We start from the raw sequence: 16,586 nt of genomic DNA, 5'->3' as shown, positions 1-16,586 counted from the left end.
TCAATGCAGAAATCCTGGGGGTACATGCAGTGACCTAGGCCTGGTCTCTACCTGATGTGATCCTTCTGGTATGTAAAGAGGCTGAAGCGCATCTGGAACTCCACTTCCCTAGAGATAATGGCTAGATAGCCAGGTCAGACTCCTGGGGGGGGGAGGGGGGCATGGCAGGAGAAAGGGGATTGGACCAGATTGCTTCTTTGCTCTGGTGATGTCCAGATGCTAAAAAAAGTCATCTGGGCAATGTGCAGTGAGACATAAATTAAAGGAGCTCTGAGATTCATTGGTCCCTGGCCAGTTCACTGGTGCTCTTTCCCTTCTGGTCTTGCTCCAAATACAGTTTGGCTAAACCCAAGAACAAACAGCTGAGGTGAGCGGCTATGGGCGACATCCCTAGCATTGGGAGTGCCTTGGGTGCTTTCCATGGGTAAGCTCAGCATGCCCCAGCACTCAGAAGCATGCTCTCTGCCACTCCTGTCTTCTCTTCTTCTGCCCTAGGAGATCAGCGGCTGGTACTACCTTCTTGGTGAGGACCTGGGCAGGACTAAGCACCTGAAGGTGGCCGTGCGACGTCTGAAGCAGAGCAGAGGTGGGTGTCCCATGGGAATGTGTCCTGGAGAGATTATGGTCCCAAGAACTAGTGGAGCATAGAAAGAGAAAGAGTCTTGTGCTTTGCCATCCTATGTTTGAGTGGGGCTAGGCCCAGCTGGGTGCCAGATCAGCAGAGCCTCCTGGCTCTGTAGCTGTACCTCCAGGGGAGGTGTGGAGCCCTGTGACTATGGGTGATACCTCTGTCTGGTGACTCCACCAAGTCTCCTGCTGAGATGTGTGGAGCTGGTCCCAGCTGGAAATCTCCATTAGTAGCTGCCAATACTAACCTCCTTCACCACCTGAGTGCTGCTCCCAGCTGTGATAGTGGGAGTTCTTCTTAGCATATCGGTACAGCTGGAGCTCTCTTGGAAGAAGGAAATGCAACAGTGGGATATTCTGGGAAAGATGCTCCTGGGCTGCTGGGGCATCATGTGAGAAGCCAGGATTCTGCTGAACTCCTTAGTCATATGCTAGCCCTGGGCAGGAGTGTTCCCAATAGTCCATTCTCTCAGGCAGCAGCAGATGTATCCTGACCATCCCCAAATCCATTAGCCCTCTCGCTGTTGCAAGGGATTTCCTGCTCCTCACCTGATTCCTAGGGATCATTATTTTCTCTGATTAAAAAAAAAAAATCCCCAATTTTCAGATTTATAGAAGTAACCCAAAATCCAAATTTTTCCATGATTAAAATGAAACACTATATATGTGTGTGTGTGTGTGTGTGTGTGTGTGTGTGCGCATATACAAGGGAGACCAAGCTTCCTGTCCTAGGGGTTAGACTCTAACTGATCTATATATATAAGTGGTGTTTCATGGGAAAAATGTAGATTTCGGTTTACTTTTTTTTAAATTTGGGATTTTTTTTTTTTTTAACAGAGAAAACCAGGATCCATGCTGATTACTTATTTCAGGGTGTCAGGGAACATGAGATGAGGTCTCCAAGCTGCCTTTGAGACAGACCAGTGCTCTGAGGGGACCGATGGGGTTATTCTGGAAATTCCTGACAAAGTCTGTTTAGTATTTTGGAAGGGGAATACCTCTTCACACAAGAGATTAATCTGAGGGGAGAATGCAGCTTTTCACCCTTTTGAACTGGGACAGGCTTTTTCTTCAGCAGCTCTCTTTCCCATTTGGTGGGGAATAACACCAACACTGCAGCTAAGCTCTCCTTGGGGAAATCCAGAACTTCATCCTCACACCATATCCTGGGAGGAGATTGGCTTGGCTGCCATATTGTGTTGACTTCAGCATGAAGGTCCCATCTCACTGATGCTCAGATAATGTAGGCCGTGGTAGCTTCTTGGCAGAGATCCAGGCCTGAACCAAACTGCCTTGATATCAATGCAAAGACTGTCATTGATTGCAGTGTGTTTTGGGTTCAGGTCTGTGTTGACTTCTCTTTTCTGATTTTATTTCCTTTAGTTGCTGAAGAACAGCCCAGGGAGCTATACCAAAGGCTTAAGCTTGCATAAGAGATAGGTAGTAGAGCAAGGTCAGGGCTGAGGCACTATCACAGGCTGTGAGTGCAGGGCACCCTTGCAGATACCCGTCATACCACTTTTTGGTTGATCAACATAGAATTTTCCCATCCTGGGTGCTCCGTTCCCACAGGACACCAGGGTGGTCCAGGCTGTAGCTGGTGCCTTCAAAAGATTATTTTACCTGTGCACTGTGCAGAGAGAGAAGAAGCTGTTAAAAGGCTAAATATGCTGACAATATTTGCAGGACCCAAGAGTTGCCTCTGTGACATGCTCTCTTCCATTGCCTTGTAGAGCTGCTGCTGGCAAGCCAGAGAGCTGTGTTGCAGAACCAGGACACTGAGAACATGGAGCACCTCAAGGTAGGTGTGAGACATTCCCCAGGAGTGCCAATGATGATGACAGAGTCTGGACACACACGGCACATTTACCTTGGTTTAATTTACCTGTTTTGTACAGCAATGTAAATTGCACCAGGATGCATATCAAACGAATGATCAGGTCTTGTGGGGTAGGCACTAGTGGCAGGTAACATTGTAGGGATCTATTTGTACTGAGCAAATGGCTCCCTCAGAGTAGCTGTGGACATGTGAAATTTATAACGGTGTAGTTTTACCCTTGTTTTTTTTCCAGGTAATTCTACAGCAGATTCAAGTCAGTCACACTGTTGTATGGTTGCAAGCCAAATGTTGGGTATAATGGAATAAAGGCTGTTTATACTGGTATAAACATCATGAATCCAAGGCCAAAGTCAGTGGTGGGGGTAGGGGAAGAGGGTACAAGAATGGAAGCAGGTGTAATTCCTGAAGAAATTCAAAAATAGTTGAGGAGACAAAGCATTAGAAGGCGACTCTTTCAGAGGCAAGAGATACAGAGAGGGAGAGACAGGAGGGGTAGCTGGTGTCAGATTAGCAGGGAGGCTAGGCTAGTCTGCATAGCTACATGGGGAAAGGTTGGGAAAGGTTTTTAAAAGGTAGAGGGGGATTCTGAACAGGGTATTAGAGTTAGCCATCTATGAGGGCTTTGTTTCTACATACAGAAGAACAAAAGTGACTTTGCTACGTATTAAGAGAACAACAAAGTACAAGGTTAAGTCTTCATGAGACAGGGAACAACTACAGCAGTCGTTTACTGCAGTTGCCTAATTAGCTCTGCAGTAAACATCTCAGTGTGTACACATGCAGGGCTACTAGGCCACAGGAAACTAATTAAATCTGCCACAGGTTAGTACTTGTAAATACAAGTACTATCCTGCGGCAGAGTTTTTTACTGTGCAGCAATGCCCATGTAGATGCTATGCAGCCTGGCAGCTAGCCCCGCACTGGAGCACACTCGTGCCCCAGCCAGCCCCTCTACAGCATGTTGAGCCAGGTGGAGCAGCTCTGGGCTGGCAGGCTGACTGATGGCCCCCGACCCCCGCCCTGCCGCCAGCCAGGGCTGCTCTGACCTGGTTCAGTGTGTTGCGGTCCTGGGTGCATGTGTAAAGGCAGCTCTCAGGAACAATAAACTCTGGCATATGTGCTAGAGTTTATTGCTGCACATTAACAGCATGTGTAGATGTGCCCACAGTGCAGTATGCATGGTGTGTGTGTGGTTTTTTTGTGGTTGGCTGCATCTGAACACATTATGGCTGCTATCTCAGCAGCAGGGGAAGGCAACTCCTCTCTGATTAGTCCCTTTATGTGCTACAGTTTTTAAAACTAGTTTTGGAGCCATGAAGTGACTCTGAATACAGTTCATGCCTTGCAGTAGCATATTTAGTGCAGTGCCCAGGGCAGCAAAGTGTATTGACTCTGCCAGCAGCTCAGGCTGCTCCATGGCTCTTCTTACAACAGGTCCAGCACTCTGTTTTCTTGCCGCGTGGACAGGACCCCGACCAGGCCTGTGTAATTAAGTTGGCAGGCCCTTCTTCCCCCTTGCTGTCCATGTGGTAAGATCTTTCAGAGTACTTTCCCCTGCATGCTTCTGGAACTGCTCTAAGGGCATGTTATACCTCATAGATTCATAGATGTTAGGGTCGGAAGGGACCTCAATAGATCATCGAGTCCGACCCCCTGCATAGGCAGGAAAGAGTGCTGGGTTTAGATGACCCCAGCTAGATGCCTCTGTAACCTCCTCTTGAAGACCCCCAGGGTAGGGGAGAGCACCACCTCCCTTGGGAGCCCGTTCCAGACCTTGGCTACTCTAACTGTGAAGAAGTTCTTCCTAATGTCCAGTCTAAATCTGTTCTCTGCTAGCCTGTGGCCATTATTTCTTGTAACCCCTGGGGGCGCCTTGGTGAATAAAACCTCATCAATTCCCTTCTGTGCCCCCGTGATGAACTTATACGCAGCCACAAGGTCACCTCTCAACCTTCTCTTGCGGAAGCTAAAAAGGTCCAGGTTCTCTAGTCTCTCTTCATAGGGCTTGGCCTGCAAGCCCTTAACCATACGAGTGGCCCTTCTCTGGACCCTTTCCAGGTTATCCGCATCCCTCTTGAAGTGCAGTGCCCAAAACTGCACACAGTACTCCAACTGCGGTCTGACCAGCACCCGATAGAGGGGAAGTATCACCTCTTTGGATCTATTCGTCATGCATCTGCTGATGCACAATAAAGTGCCATTAGCTTTTCTGATGGCTTTGTCACACTGCCGACTCATGTTCATCTTTGAGTCCACTAGGACTCCAAGATCCCTTTCCGCTTCCGTGCCACCCTGCAGGTCATTTCCTAGGCAGTAGGTATGCCGGACATTTTTCCTCCCTAGGTGCAGCACTTTGCATTTCTCCTTGTTGAACTGCATTCTGTTGTTTTCTGCCCATTTGTCCAACTTGTCCAGGTCTGCTTGCAGCTGTTCCCTGCCCTCTGGTGTGTCCACTTCTCCCCACAGTTTTGTGTCATCGGCAAACTTGGACAGAGTACATTTCACTCCCACGTCCAAGTCGCTGATGAAGACATTAAAGAGTATCGGTCCAAGGACCGAGCCCTGCGGGACCCCACTGCCCACCCTTCCAGGTCGAAACTGACCCATCCACCACGACTCTCTGGGTGCGACCCTCTAGCCAATTCGCCACCCACCGGACTGTGTAGTCATCCAAGTCACAGCCTCTTAACTTGTTGACCAGTATGGGGTGGGATACCGTATCGAAGGCCTTCCTGAAGTCTAAGTATACGACATCCACCCCTCCTCCTGTGTCCAGGCATTTTGTAACCTGGTCATAAAAAGAGACTAGATTAGTCAGGCACGATCTGCCTGCTACGAACCCGTGCTGATTTCCCCTCAGCATAATTTGTCCTGCCGGGCTCTTGCAAATGTGAGCCTTGATAATTTTTTCAAAGACTTTGCCAAGGATGGAGGTGAGACTGACTGGCCTATAGTTGCCCGGGTCCTCCTTCCTCCCCTTCTTGAAAATGGGGACCACATTGGCCCTTTTCCAGTCCTCCGGGACTTGGCTCATGCGCCATGAGCGTTCAAATATTCCCGCCAGTGGCTCTGCAATGATGTCGGCCAGTGCCTTCAGCACCCTCGGATGGAGCTCATCTGGGCCTGCCGACTTAAAGGCATCCGGTTCCTCCAAGTGACTCTGCACCATCTCAGGGTCTACGCATGGTAGTCTGGCACCTTGCTGCTGCCTCTCTACAATCCCAATCAGACAAACTCTCTTGCGCGTCTACTAAGACATGGTGGGATATCTGTGAAGATTTCCCAGCATGCACTAGTCTACACCCAGTTAAGTGGTGTGGCAGGTAGAGAGATGCACCGGCCCAGTTGTGCTATGGCTGCGAAGCATAAAGGCTGCAGCAAGGGCACAGTTCCACCACTATGTGAGAGGTTCTCTAACCAGGTCAGATGAGAGAGTTATACCGGGTGATAAAAATAATTAGTTTGACTGTAGCAGTAGGGCCTTACTGGTACATTTCGGAGAAAACAAGTCCTAACAGGCATGAGCTACCTACACCATGCAGCAGGGCAAGTTGAGAATGTGGGGCATGTACAAGGAAGTGGAGTAATATGTGCATCTGGAGGCATCATGCTGGAGAATGGGAAGGCCATATACAGGCACCAGGCTAGTTCAGGGAAAGGGAATGAACTTATATGGATGGCTCATTTCCAGAGGCTTTCAGAGAAGCCTCATCTGCGTGACTAGAACATGTCCTTTGTTGAGAGCACCCTAGTGCAGACTCCTTCAGTGCAACTGCTGATTTATCTGGATGTTCTGCAGTTTCACTTGATGTTTTTTCAGGGGGTGCTGAATGAAACCCTTTGCTGTCCAAATGCAATGTCTGAGATGGAGGCCTCTGTGATTTATAGGAGAGGCAAGGATGGGAAATGGCAACACAAACACAGGGCCCACATCGGAAATTGGGCTCAGCAGCCCCGTGATTTATCTGTGCCGAATTCCGCTTCACTGCTTCCCTCAGCTGCATTTTCAGTTATTTGTTTTAAACCATAGGATTGAGTTAGACAAACAAACCCAGCGCCCACTCTCCCCTCCCTTCCTCTCGCACAGTCACCATGGACTTGAAAGATGGCAAAAATGGGGGAGGAGGAGTGTTAGCCTCTCAGCATCAAAGTGGCTGGGCTAGACAATGCAAACCCAGCAGGCTGGCGTAGCTGCTTCACACCCGCTCCCTGTGCTCCTCCAGAACTGTGCTGCCCTCTGCGCCAGGAGGGGTCTGGATGCTGGATAAACTCCCTTCCCTTCCCTCAGCTTGAGCATGGTTTCCTTTAGTAACTGCTAGATCAGACTACAATGAATGTGACCTCTGGGGCTTGATTTGCTTGAGTTCCTGGTAATCCTTTGCCCTCATTTCTGGCCTTGGGAAGGTGTGTGGAAGGAGTTTTCTCTTTCCTCAGTTTAGTTGCAGTCTAAAAGCATTCCTCAGTGACCTAGGCATTTAAGTTGCTGCCATGTCTTGGGATCCACTGTATGTCTGCACTTGATGGAGAGTTTTACTTTATCTTTAATTCTGAAATTAAACCAATTGAACTGAACTTCTAGCTTTTTTGTCTTGCTTTCCCCCTCCTCTCTGTAAAAACACCCGGCAGTAATGTGCATGAATGTGTGCACGCATCTTCTGTGAAAACGCATTCTTCACTGGCTTCCTGAAGCAAAAACCCTTCTTAGTCTGTATCTTGAAATTAGTGGAAGGAGCCTTTTTAATGAATTACAACTCCAGCAGCCCGTGCCTGTGAAACGCCACTTAAACCTCCTCAAAGTGTTTGTGAGAACATTGCAATAACAAAGTACTCTGTGCCTCTGAAGAATGCAGCGGGAACAAAAGCCACATCAACAGAGAAAGGACTAGGGAATACTAAATAGTTGACAGGAATTTTAATATAAAACTCTCTCTCTTCCTTGTTGCTTAGAGTTTTCAGGAAGCCCTCTGGCTTATCGTAAAGCGGCATACGGCACAGACAGGGGCTTGGGAGGTGAAAGGTGGCTTCCTGCCATTCTTCTCTGGAGCTGGGTTCCCATGGGCGGTCATGCCAGCTTCACTGTGGCTTGTTCCACACTGTTGTGATACAAGGAGACTAGGATTACTGCTACTTTGGGGGATTTAATTTTCATGGGCTAACGGCGTGTTTGGAGTTTTCAATCATGAATCGCTTCAATGGACTCTGCAAAGTGTGCTCGGAGCCGAGATACAGACAGGTCTGTGTAACTGGAGTCAAACCTGAATGCAAGGGAATGTGTTTGGGTGGTTGTGGGGGTGTCTCCTGCAGTTAAGCAGAAGTACTTGGCTGGGTTCTTTCCCACTTTTCTGCTTGTGCATGTGTGCATTTCCAGTGTGTTTGTTGCTAGGGTTAATTTGCCAATGATGTTATAGCAAATACAATTAAAACATTTTTCTAGTAGGTGTCTGTATCTCTGACTGCTGATGGGCTTATCTATACAACTGGTTGGCTCCTCTAGTGTGGGAGAATTATCAGCCTGCCCTAATGATCTGAGTGTTAGTGCTGTCACTACTCTGCGTGCATTGTGCAGACACTGAGCTGAGAAGTATCATCCCAATTTACCATTTATTAGCGGAAAGGAAGGCACAGCAGACTGTAAAGCCTCTGACATTTTAGTGTGGCCTCTTTGTAGGGTGCAAGTGCATTTGAAAGAAGCATTTCTACAACTAGTTATGTTTGAGAGTGACTTGGCTGTTACAAAAAATACTCAAGCACAGTAAAGGAAAGTCTCAAATTTTGTCTGATCTGGTTTTCCATTACTTTTTGTGATGGAGCAAATCTCTGCTCTCATAGTTTAAGCATGGCTGTGGGGGGGGGAAGCTGTCTTGGACTTTGACTCCCATTTTGTCGGTGATAGGTTTCCCGGCCTGCTGCCAGACAGACCTATGTGGCACCTGGCTTCTTTGCTGAGGTCTTATGTTTACCTGGGATGATCTGTAGTTCTGAGGCTAGGAATTTTGTGGAGGATTGTGTATGAGACCTTTCAAAGCAATGAAATAGTTGCACAGTCTAGGTGGGAAAAAGAGACAGCAGAAGGAGTCCTGTCAGTTAAACATGCTGGAGTCCCATTAGTTAAACATGCCCTATGCAGTCTGGGTTGGCCGAAGGGTGTTGCACAAGAACTCTCTTTTAGTTTGCAGGCAGCACTGGTTTGCTCTGACCCATGTCTTGGGCTATGTTAGTTCTTTTTCTCTCAAAGCCATTGGAATCTGAACACCCTTGACACCATATGACTGCACAGGTTTGGTATCTCTGCCCTCCAGGTTACTGGTGTCATGTGCCACCCCTTGCCCCTGTTCCCACTTATCTCTTGGTTAGGGTTCATGCTGTCCCTCTTTGTCCACAGTGGCAAAAATAGTATTTCTAATTCACCACTGAGGGTAGCAGTGGCAGAAACTGTAAAGTACTAGAATAGGCAGGGCCTCCAGCATTTTTCCCATGGTGTTGTAAAGACTCCAAGCAGGACTTTAATCAGTAGCAAAGCATCTGCAGTTAGTAGTTATCTGCTGATTCTCTTGACGATGAGTGATGTAGAGAAGGTTTCAGCTCACACTCACGGCTAGGCTGGCTCTGCCGGCAGCCAGAGACAGAACTTGTCTGTACTGGTGAAACCCATGCATCTGACTAGCAGCTAGTCAGGACACAACTTGGCAGGATTAGAAGGGGAGAAGGAGCCATTTTCATGTAGTTTCTCTTTTTCTACTCTCAACCCATCTAGAGGGGTTGCCACTAAGTGACATAAAACCCCCTTCTCCCCTCAAGGACTGAATACATCTGTTAACAATGATGCAATAGAGTACAGGATGAAAAGCAAACTCAGAGGCCGCTTAGAAGGATGTTGAATGCTGTCTCTGGCCATGTGTCTGGTTTTAAGTGGCTGCTAGCAACACTTTTTCAGAACAAACCTCCCTCTTACCTTCCTGCCCTGTGGTCAAACTGAATGGGGGAGGCGATTCAAACCTGAACAACCCTGACAGCCTTTTATGTAGTTATTATCCACCACAGGCCAGAAATAAAAGGAAAAAATTACTCAAGGCAGAGAGGGACAGGGCTTATTCTCGACAATGTTAGAGGGAGGACATTTGTCTTTTGAAGTCTATTGCCATGCAAAGGACATTTTCAGATGTGGGGTACTGCATCCCAAAACATCTTCACTTTGCTATATATAAAGAAGATTGAACTAAATTTTCTTCCTTCAGCTGCTCACATGGGATTCCTCCATGGGATAATTCTTCCTTGTGGCTGTTTATTTTAAAAAATCAGATTAGTCAAGCATTTTTTCCCCTTTTCTTTTCCGTAAAACTGGAAGCTTGATCAGTTTCTTTGATCTAAGTACTTATTATAAGAACTGTGACTCTGAGCTTTCACTGGAAGCTAACAATCAAGAATTAAAATTTACCTTATGAATAAATGCTCACAGCTTCCAGGGTCAGGATGGAGGGTGTTGTATGTAGTTTGCTTTTTGCTTGCTCATGAAACAGCATTAATATGCTATCCATTTGCATAGAGACTCATTTAAGCCATGTCTTAGTTAATGTGCTTTTTTTCAGGGAGGATTTTTACAGTGACAGTTGCTTGTTGTCTCCATACAGTGTGTCCAACCCTCTGCAGCTGGGTAGAGAGGCACTGTATTATTGTAGGTGTTAAGTCCTGGGGCTGTGCATGGGTGAAGTGCTGAGTACTTGCTGATCATACCCACTAGCTGTCTTCCCATTTAACCTGCTGACTCTGTTTTCAGATTACAATCCCTCGAGGAAGGGATGGGTTTGGCTTCACAATCTGCTGCGACTCTCCTGTCCGTGTGCAGGCTGTGGACTCTGGTAAGACACCCAACCATTCTTATGCACCTCTTATTACTGTAGTGATTTGAAAAGGATTTGCTGCTCCTTTTTGCTTCCTTGTGTTTGACTGTGCCTTTCAAACCACAAAGAATTCTCTTGTACTTTTAAATGATCCCCTCTTTTTCTTTAATGAGGAGGTTGGCTGGTGTTGCTGCCACCCACTGACTGCTCATATGGAAATTACAGAAAGCTTTTTGATTTTCAGTGTTTAATGAAAACTCTGAAAACGCTGTGGCAAATGCATGTTTCCAGTACAAATTTCTGTTTTGACCAAAAAGTCACTCTTAAAAAATAACACATTTTAGGCCTCTTCTATTTGCAGTTAGGGAGGACTGCTTTTATATTGAGTATTTATAGGTTACATATTCAAGATTTGCTTCAGAATATTGAGAGCAGGAAACATACTTTGTAATGAAACGTATTTCATTAACTGTTCTAGAAATCTAGATTGCTGCACCATAACTACCTATGTACAGGAGAAACCAATCTACTTTCTTTGTTCTGTGTGCTTGGATGATCAGGGTATTTGGGTCTTGGGCAGACAAATGCAGAAGGAGTGAGGAGGTGAAATGACATCACCTTCCCAGCCTCTGGTGAGTGCAAAAAGGTAGAGCACAGCCTCCTGAAACTGGAATACAGCCTATATCTTCTCCATAAAATTGCTGAGCACTGAGGGTTCAGAATCTGTGTAAACAGAGATCCAGATGTGTGCATCCAGTTGCTGGTGCAGGTGGGATTTAGAGGAACCGCACCCTGCCTACTATGTCTACTTTATATCAGGCCTTAGCCTGTATAGAGGCTGTTGTGCTAACTATCCACATCACATATATATTTTTTTTCCTTCTGAAAAGCTCTATGACTATACTGGTTAATGAAAGCCAGCTAGAACAAAAGTAACTACTTCTAATGGAAATAATCAACATCTGAGAAGTCAACATGCCAGTCATCATACAAAATGCTATAGGCTGCCATTCCTCTGGAAGTTAATAGTTGAAGCAGGAATTTTCACCATCTGCTGCTTCACATATAACCTCCCATTCCTCAACCTAGTAAAGCAGAAACTAGCAGAAGTTGTGTGCCAACGCCATGAGGCATCTGCAACATCCCAGTGATTTGTAACTGGACTTTGAACTGGAACAGCATGGAGCTGGCCCTACTGACACTACAAGATGATGTCCTCAGGACCGTGGATAGAGACCATAACTCAGTGCCCATGCATTTTTTACTTCCCTGCAACTTTCAAGAGGGTTTACCACAGAGGCTGCTCACCTGCCTATAGAAACAAGTGAGATGGATAACATTGCCCTGCTGTGGCTCCCATTATTCTTCTTCAGAGAGGGGAAGTGGGCAGCTGACTCCTTTTTCACAACATCTGGCACCTGCAGGGGTCTAGGGGAATCAATCTCATCCCACTTTTTCTTCAACACCTGTATAGGTGCACCTGGGAATTAGAGCAATGCCACAGGCTCCAGTCCCAGCAATGTTTTGAGAACTCCCAGCTCTCCCAAATCCTCTGTAACACATCATAATGCAGAGTGTCTCCTTGTCTCTTTGTAGTGGTTAGCCCATGGAGAGAAATTTATGAGTTTCATCCTCCCTTTATGCTAAAGTGCTTAGATTCTTTCGTAATCCAGTATGGTGGTATTATAGATCCAGGGAGCTCAAAGTCACCCCTCCTTCCTCATCCAGGGATGCTGCTTTACACCTAAATGAGATAATTTCTGACTGAAAAGAAAGTGAGCCAAATTCTACTTGAACAAGATGAAAAGTGAAAATGCTTGAAAGTGGCTGTCTGTCTGGTCTTTCCTGCCCATTGAGGTTACTTCCTCCATATCCAACACTGACATGAAGTGTTTGGATGTAGTTTTGCCCAGTACTGAACCTATGAGGCCAATCCTTTTCAGTCATAAAGATGTCTTCTTCCAGCTCCAGTTTACTAGGAAGCATTCCTCCTTTGCCCCAGATGATGGCCTGGCCACAGGGGTTGAAACATCGTCATTTCTTCTGGACCAAGATGAATGTGGTTCACAGTGCAGGTGCCAGGCAGAGAAGACAGTGTAGCAACCTTTCTCCTCAGCACTCTGTCAGGTACCTGGTACAAGCAAAGGTGCCAACGTCTTGCCTGAAGAGGACAGCTGAAAGCTGAAAAGGTTTGACACCAATGGTCAAAGAGCCCAGAACTGGAACCCAAGTGGAGTGATTCTCTTTGAAAGGGGCTTGAGCACTCTGCCTCGGTCTAGTAACTGGTGTGTGCAGCTTTTTTTTTTTTTTTTAAGGATCAAACCATGCTTCAAGCAGAGCTGTCTGGCAGCTGCTTGGATTTATTGTGTACATAAGATGTGCTTTAAATTAAATCTGTATTTGTATGAAAGGCTGGAACCATTCCAAAAGATACCATAGCAAATGCATTTTACAGGGACCTACTGCTTGCCTTGCATAAAAGAGTCTGAAGTCATACTTCATCTTTAGTTTACTATGCATACCGCTTAAAATACTGGCTGTAAATAGTTGCAGTTTGAAGGCTGGTTGGTGGTTTCTGTGTATGTGAAATAGATGATTTAAGAAGAATTCCCAGTGGACAAATGCCAGTCTTATATAAAAAAAAACAATAGGTGATGGAGGGAGGGAACTATGTCAGTATGGGATTTGGGGGGCAGGAGTTGGTATAAAATCTAGTATATAGGGAGGAGGGGAATGGGTTTAGTATGACATTCAGTATTTTGGGGAAGAGGGGGATGGGGTTGGTTTAGGGTCCAGTAGGTAGGACTGGGAAAGAACTGGGTTGATAAGGGTTTAGTAGGTAGGTGAAGGAGGAGATTGGATTGGTATTGGATCTGGGTGGTAGCAGAGGGAATGGACTAGGCCAGTAGGGGATCTGGCAGATGGAAGAGGATGGTATGTGGTCAGCATGGGATATGGACAGTAGGGAAGGAAGATCTGGGGTGAGGGAGTGAATACCCTGTTGCAAGTTTGTGCTCTTTGGGTGTGTTCTTTGCTTCTGTCTCCATCCGCACTCTGTGGCCATCCTGCCATGTATACTCAGCTCTTCCCTGCAGCAGTTCATTGGCACTTGGCTCCTCTCTCCATTAGGTGGTCCAGCAGAGAAGGCTGGTTTGCAGCAGCTGGACACGGTGCTGCAGCTGAATGAGCAGCCTGTTGAGCACTGGAAATGTGTGGATCTGGCTCATGAAATCCGGTGACTATTCATCCAAACCAGGTTTTGGGCTGGGTTCAGGCGGGTTCCCTGTTGGAGCAACAGGTGGAGGGCAGGGCCCAGCAGAGTGATGCCTTACTCACTTACTGAGTTAGGTAGCCTTACCTGGGCAGAGGCGGAGAGACACACATCCATCTGTGTAAAGGAGAGGAGGGTTGGAAGGGGGGCCTGGAGGGAACAGGAATGGCAGGAGGGCAAAGGCTTTGGAAGGGAGTTGGCTGGGGAGTCTCTGAGGAGCTGTGGGGAGAAGGAGTCTGAGCAAGCTTAAGGGGAGGCAGGAAGTTGAGGGAGGTCTCTGAAGGACTTGGGGGAGGATGACTGAGTGAGAACAGGGGAGGGGATGAGGAATCTCTGAGCAGATGCAGGGGGCTGCGAGAGAAGGTCTTTGAGGGGATCTGGGAGGAGAGAGGTGTCTGGTAGGTGTTGGACATAGGAGGGGTAGTCTCTCAGGGGATGTGGAGAGCCTGGAGGGAGAGAGCCTGGGGGCTCTCAAGGGAAGAAGGGGCAGTATGAGATAGGGCAATGGGAACAGGAAATCTGTTAGGCCCCTGAACTCATCAGAGCTGTAGAGATGCTTGTCATCTCTTGGCACTGAACCTCTTCTTTGATGCTGATTCTGAGTTCACTCCTTGGCCTCCTTGCTTCCCCCCTGACTGCATTTGTCTGAATCTGTCTTGTTGCTTCTCTTTCAGGAATTGTCCCAATGAAATCATCCTGCTGGTTTGGAGGATCGTCCCTCAAATCAAGCCCGGCTACGAAGGCATGATTCGGAGGTCTTCCTGCAAATCCACCTATGACCTCCAGTCACCGCCCAACAAGCGAGAGAAGAACAGCACTATGCCGTCTCGCCCTGAGCAGCGCCAAAGCTGCCACATACTGTATGATGGCAGTGACGGGCTTGTGCTAAACAACTGGGAGAGGTACACTGAGATTGGGAAACGGAGCCAGCACACCATGCCACCCCTGTCACGAGCATCCTCTACTGGGGACAAGAACTACATCATTTTAGCACCTCTCAATCCAGGGAGTCAGGTACTATTGCCCTTCAGCACTATGAAAACTTATCCCTGGGATCTGCATGCAGTCCTCTTCCCAGGCCAGTGCTTCATATCTGTGGCATAAGATGGGACAGTCTCTCTCCAGACACAAATTAGGCCTCTCCACTAGAGATGCATGCCAAAGGAATCTGTTACCTTCTTACCAGTGGCTGTCACCTCTGTACCTCTGTAGGTTGATGCTGTTGGGTGTAAGTGGATTACTGTTGTCTGTCCGCAATGCACTTCTCAACAGGGGTCTGGCAAGGGCTAGGGAAACAGGAAGGACTTTTAATAGATAGGCTATGAGTTGAGGTTCTTCTGTCTGAGGCAAGTCACTGCCTTTGGTTTCCTCTTCTGTAGTGTGTATAGAGATGATGATATTGCTCTTTTTCATTAAACCCTTTTGGGGGCTCTGGGGATAGGGAGCTGAATATTGCTGTTTTATATCCTGAAGCATCCTGGGCTACTGGAAGCCTGCGTGAAGTAAACGTGTCTTTTCTTGTTTGTGTCTTACAGCTGCTGAGACCTGTTTATCAGGAGAACAATGCTTCTGTCGGTAAGTCTCCTTTGCTGATGCATTGAAATGGCACAAAGCTGGTCAGGATTTAACCACAGGAGTTGGGAACTTTTCTTTCTTGGAAGTCTCTGTGTTCAATTCGCCAGTGGCTTTGGGGTGACAATGAAAAGATCTTGATTCTCTTCCAATCTCTGCTGTGATTACAGTGTGGCCTTGGGCAGTCATGTCTCCATGGCTGTCCCAGGGCTAGAACAAGGCCCTGGATAACAGCTGGTCTTAAGGTCCCATGAGGAAGAACCTCGATTTTCATTAAACCTAAGGAATTCTGGCTCTTAACTCTGCCAAGATCAAAGCCTTGTTGCAGCCTATGCAGCTGATGCAGCTTGCAAGTACTGAGGGAACAGACAGGAAGGCGTTACCCCTTCAGCCTGAGGTTGGGGGAAATCCCGTCTCAGGCTTTCCTCTAAGTTATTTTGACTCATTTGCTCATTATATATAGTGTATCTGTTGGGTCCTTTCTCAGAGTTGCTCTCTCTGCTGTTGGGTGAAGACCTAGAACAATAAACCATTAAGAGCTAAACCTTCCCTTCAGGCTGTGGGAGCTGATGCCAATCTGGGTTCAGAGAAATGCAGTACCTTTGATAACTTCCCTCTTCCCCCTCCCGACTGAGTGGCTTCCATGCATCCTGGTGGTGACACAGTCCTGTGACTCATCATATTTTCTTGGGAAAGAACTTGCTGATCCTGCTCACAGACTGCTCAAAAACCCTGTGAACTATAGATAGTTTGGCTGTGGGAAATCCTTGGGCTTGGCGCTCCCTTCTGCTTTCTCTATGTGGCTCAGAAAACAAGAGTGAGCTGTGGAGGTGTGTGTAACTTGATGGAAGGTGATACATTGGCTTTCAGAGCCTGGTGAGTTAGGTCAAGGGCAGCTGAATGGCAATATTCTCTGTGACAATAGGTCTCTGTTTTATGGTGGCTTGATGGAGAGGGTGAAGCTGAGCACTGCTCTCCAGTCCTTTCACCCTGTAAATGCTGTCTCTCAATCAGTGCCTGTTGCGTACAGTTCTAGGCAGAGAAAGCTCTCTTAGGTCCCATGCAATCCAGATTCCTTGTTCAGGGCAGTAGTGCTTCCTATAGGTCTGTGTTCATGTCTTGGTTTAAATTCCTGCCCACTGATAGACCAAGTTTAGTATAAGAGACAGGGACGGGGCTGCAACTCCATGTACTTAGCTTCCTTAATAAGTTCTACTACACGTGGTTAGCCAGCTTTTGTGGGAAGTAGACCAATACTTGCTATCCAGATTGCAATAAGATCTGAAGTCTGTTTGTGTTTCTTGGGGTGTAGCATTTTCTTCAGCCTAGATATTGCCTGAGAAGATCTAGGTTCCTCTTTGTACACAGTTTTCTGTAACAGTGGTGACCAGGAGACCTCACATACTGATGGACCATTGAGAAGCCAAAGAATTCTCCC

The 16,586-nt window shown here is 47.1% G+C and overlaps 1 protein-coding gene across 8 annotated transcripts in view; it reads left to right on the top strand.

The window, feature by feature from the left end:
* The window catches only part of RGS3 (regulator of G protein signaling 3), a 177,320-nt gene that overhangs the window by 48,571 nt on the left and 112,163 nt on the right, over positions 1 to 16,586 (top strand). For 6 of the 8 annotated variants that reach the window (XM_019475792.1, XM_059715452.1, XM_014602686.3 and 3 more), the window contains 6 exons: positions 496 to 586; positions 2,361 to 2,428; positions 10,242 to 10,323; positions 13,435 to 13,540; positions 14,251 to 14,590; positions 15,112 to 15,151. In XM_019475792.1, the coding sequence (XP_019331337.1) occupies positions 496 to 586; positions 2,361 to 2,428; positions 10,242 to 10,323; positions 13,435 to 13,540; positions 14,251 to 14,590; positions 15,112 to 15,151 (727 nt within the window). Of the gene's footprint in view, positions 1 to 495; positions 587 to 2,360; positions 2,429 to 7,556; positions 7,701 to 10,241; positions 10,324 to 13,434; positions 13,541 to 14,250; positions 14,591 to 15,111; positions 15,152 to 16,586 lie in introns of those variants that run through there. The other 2 variants (XM_014602691.3, XM_014602690.3) reach the window with 1 other exon arrangement.

This window comes from Alligator mississippiensis, chromosome 12 (assembly GCF_030867095.1).
Source record: "Alligator mississippiensis isolate rAllMis1 chromosome 12, rAllMis1, whole genome shotgun sequence".
Lineage (NCBI taxonomy): Eukaryota > Metazoa > Chordata > Crocodylia > Alligatoridae > Alligator > Alligator mississippiensis.
Note: the sequence above shows the minus strand (reverse complement) of the source record. Positions and strands in the feature narration are given on the sequence as shown.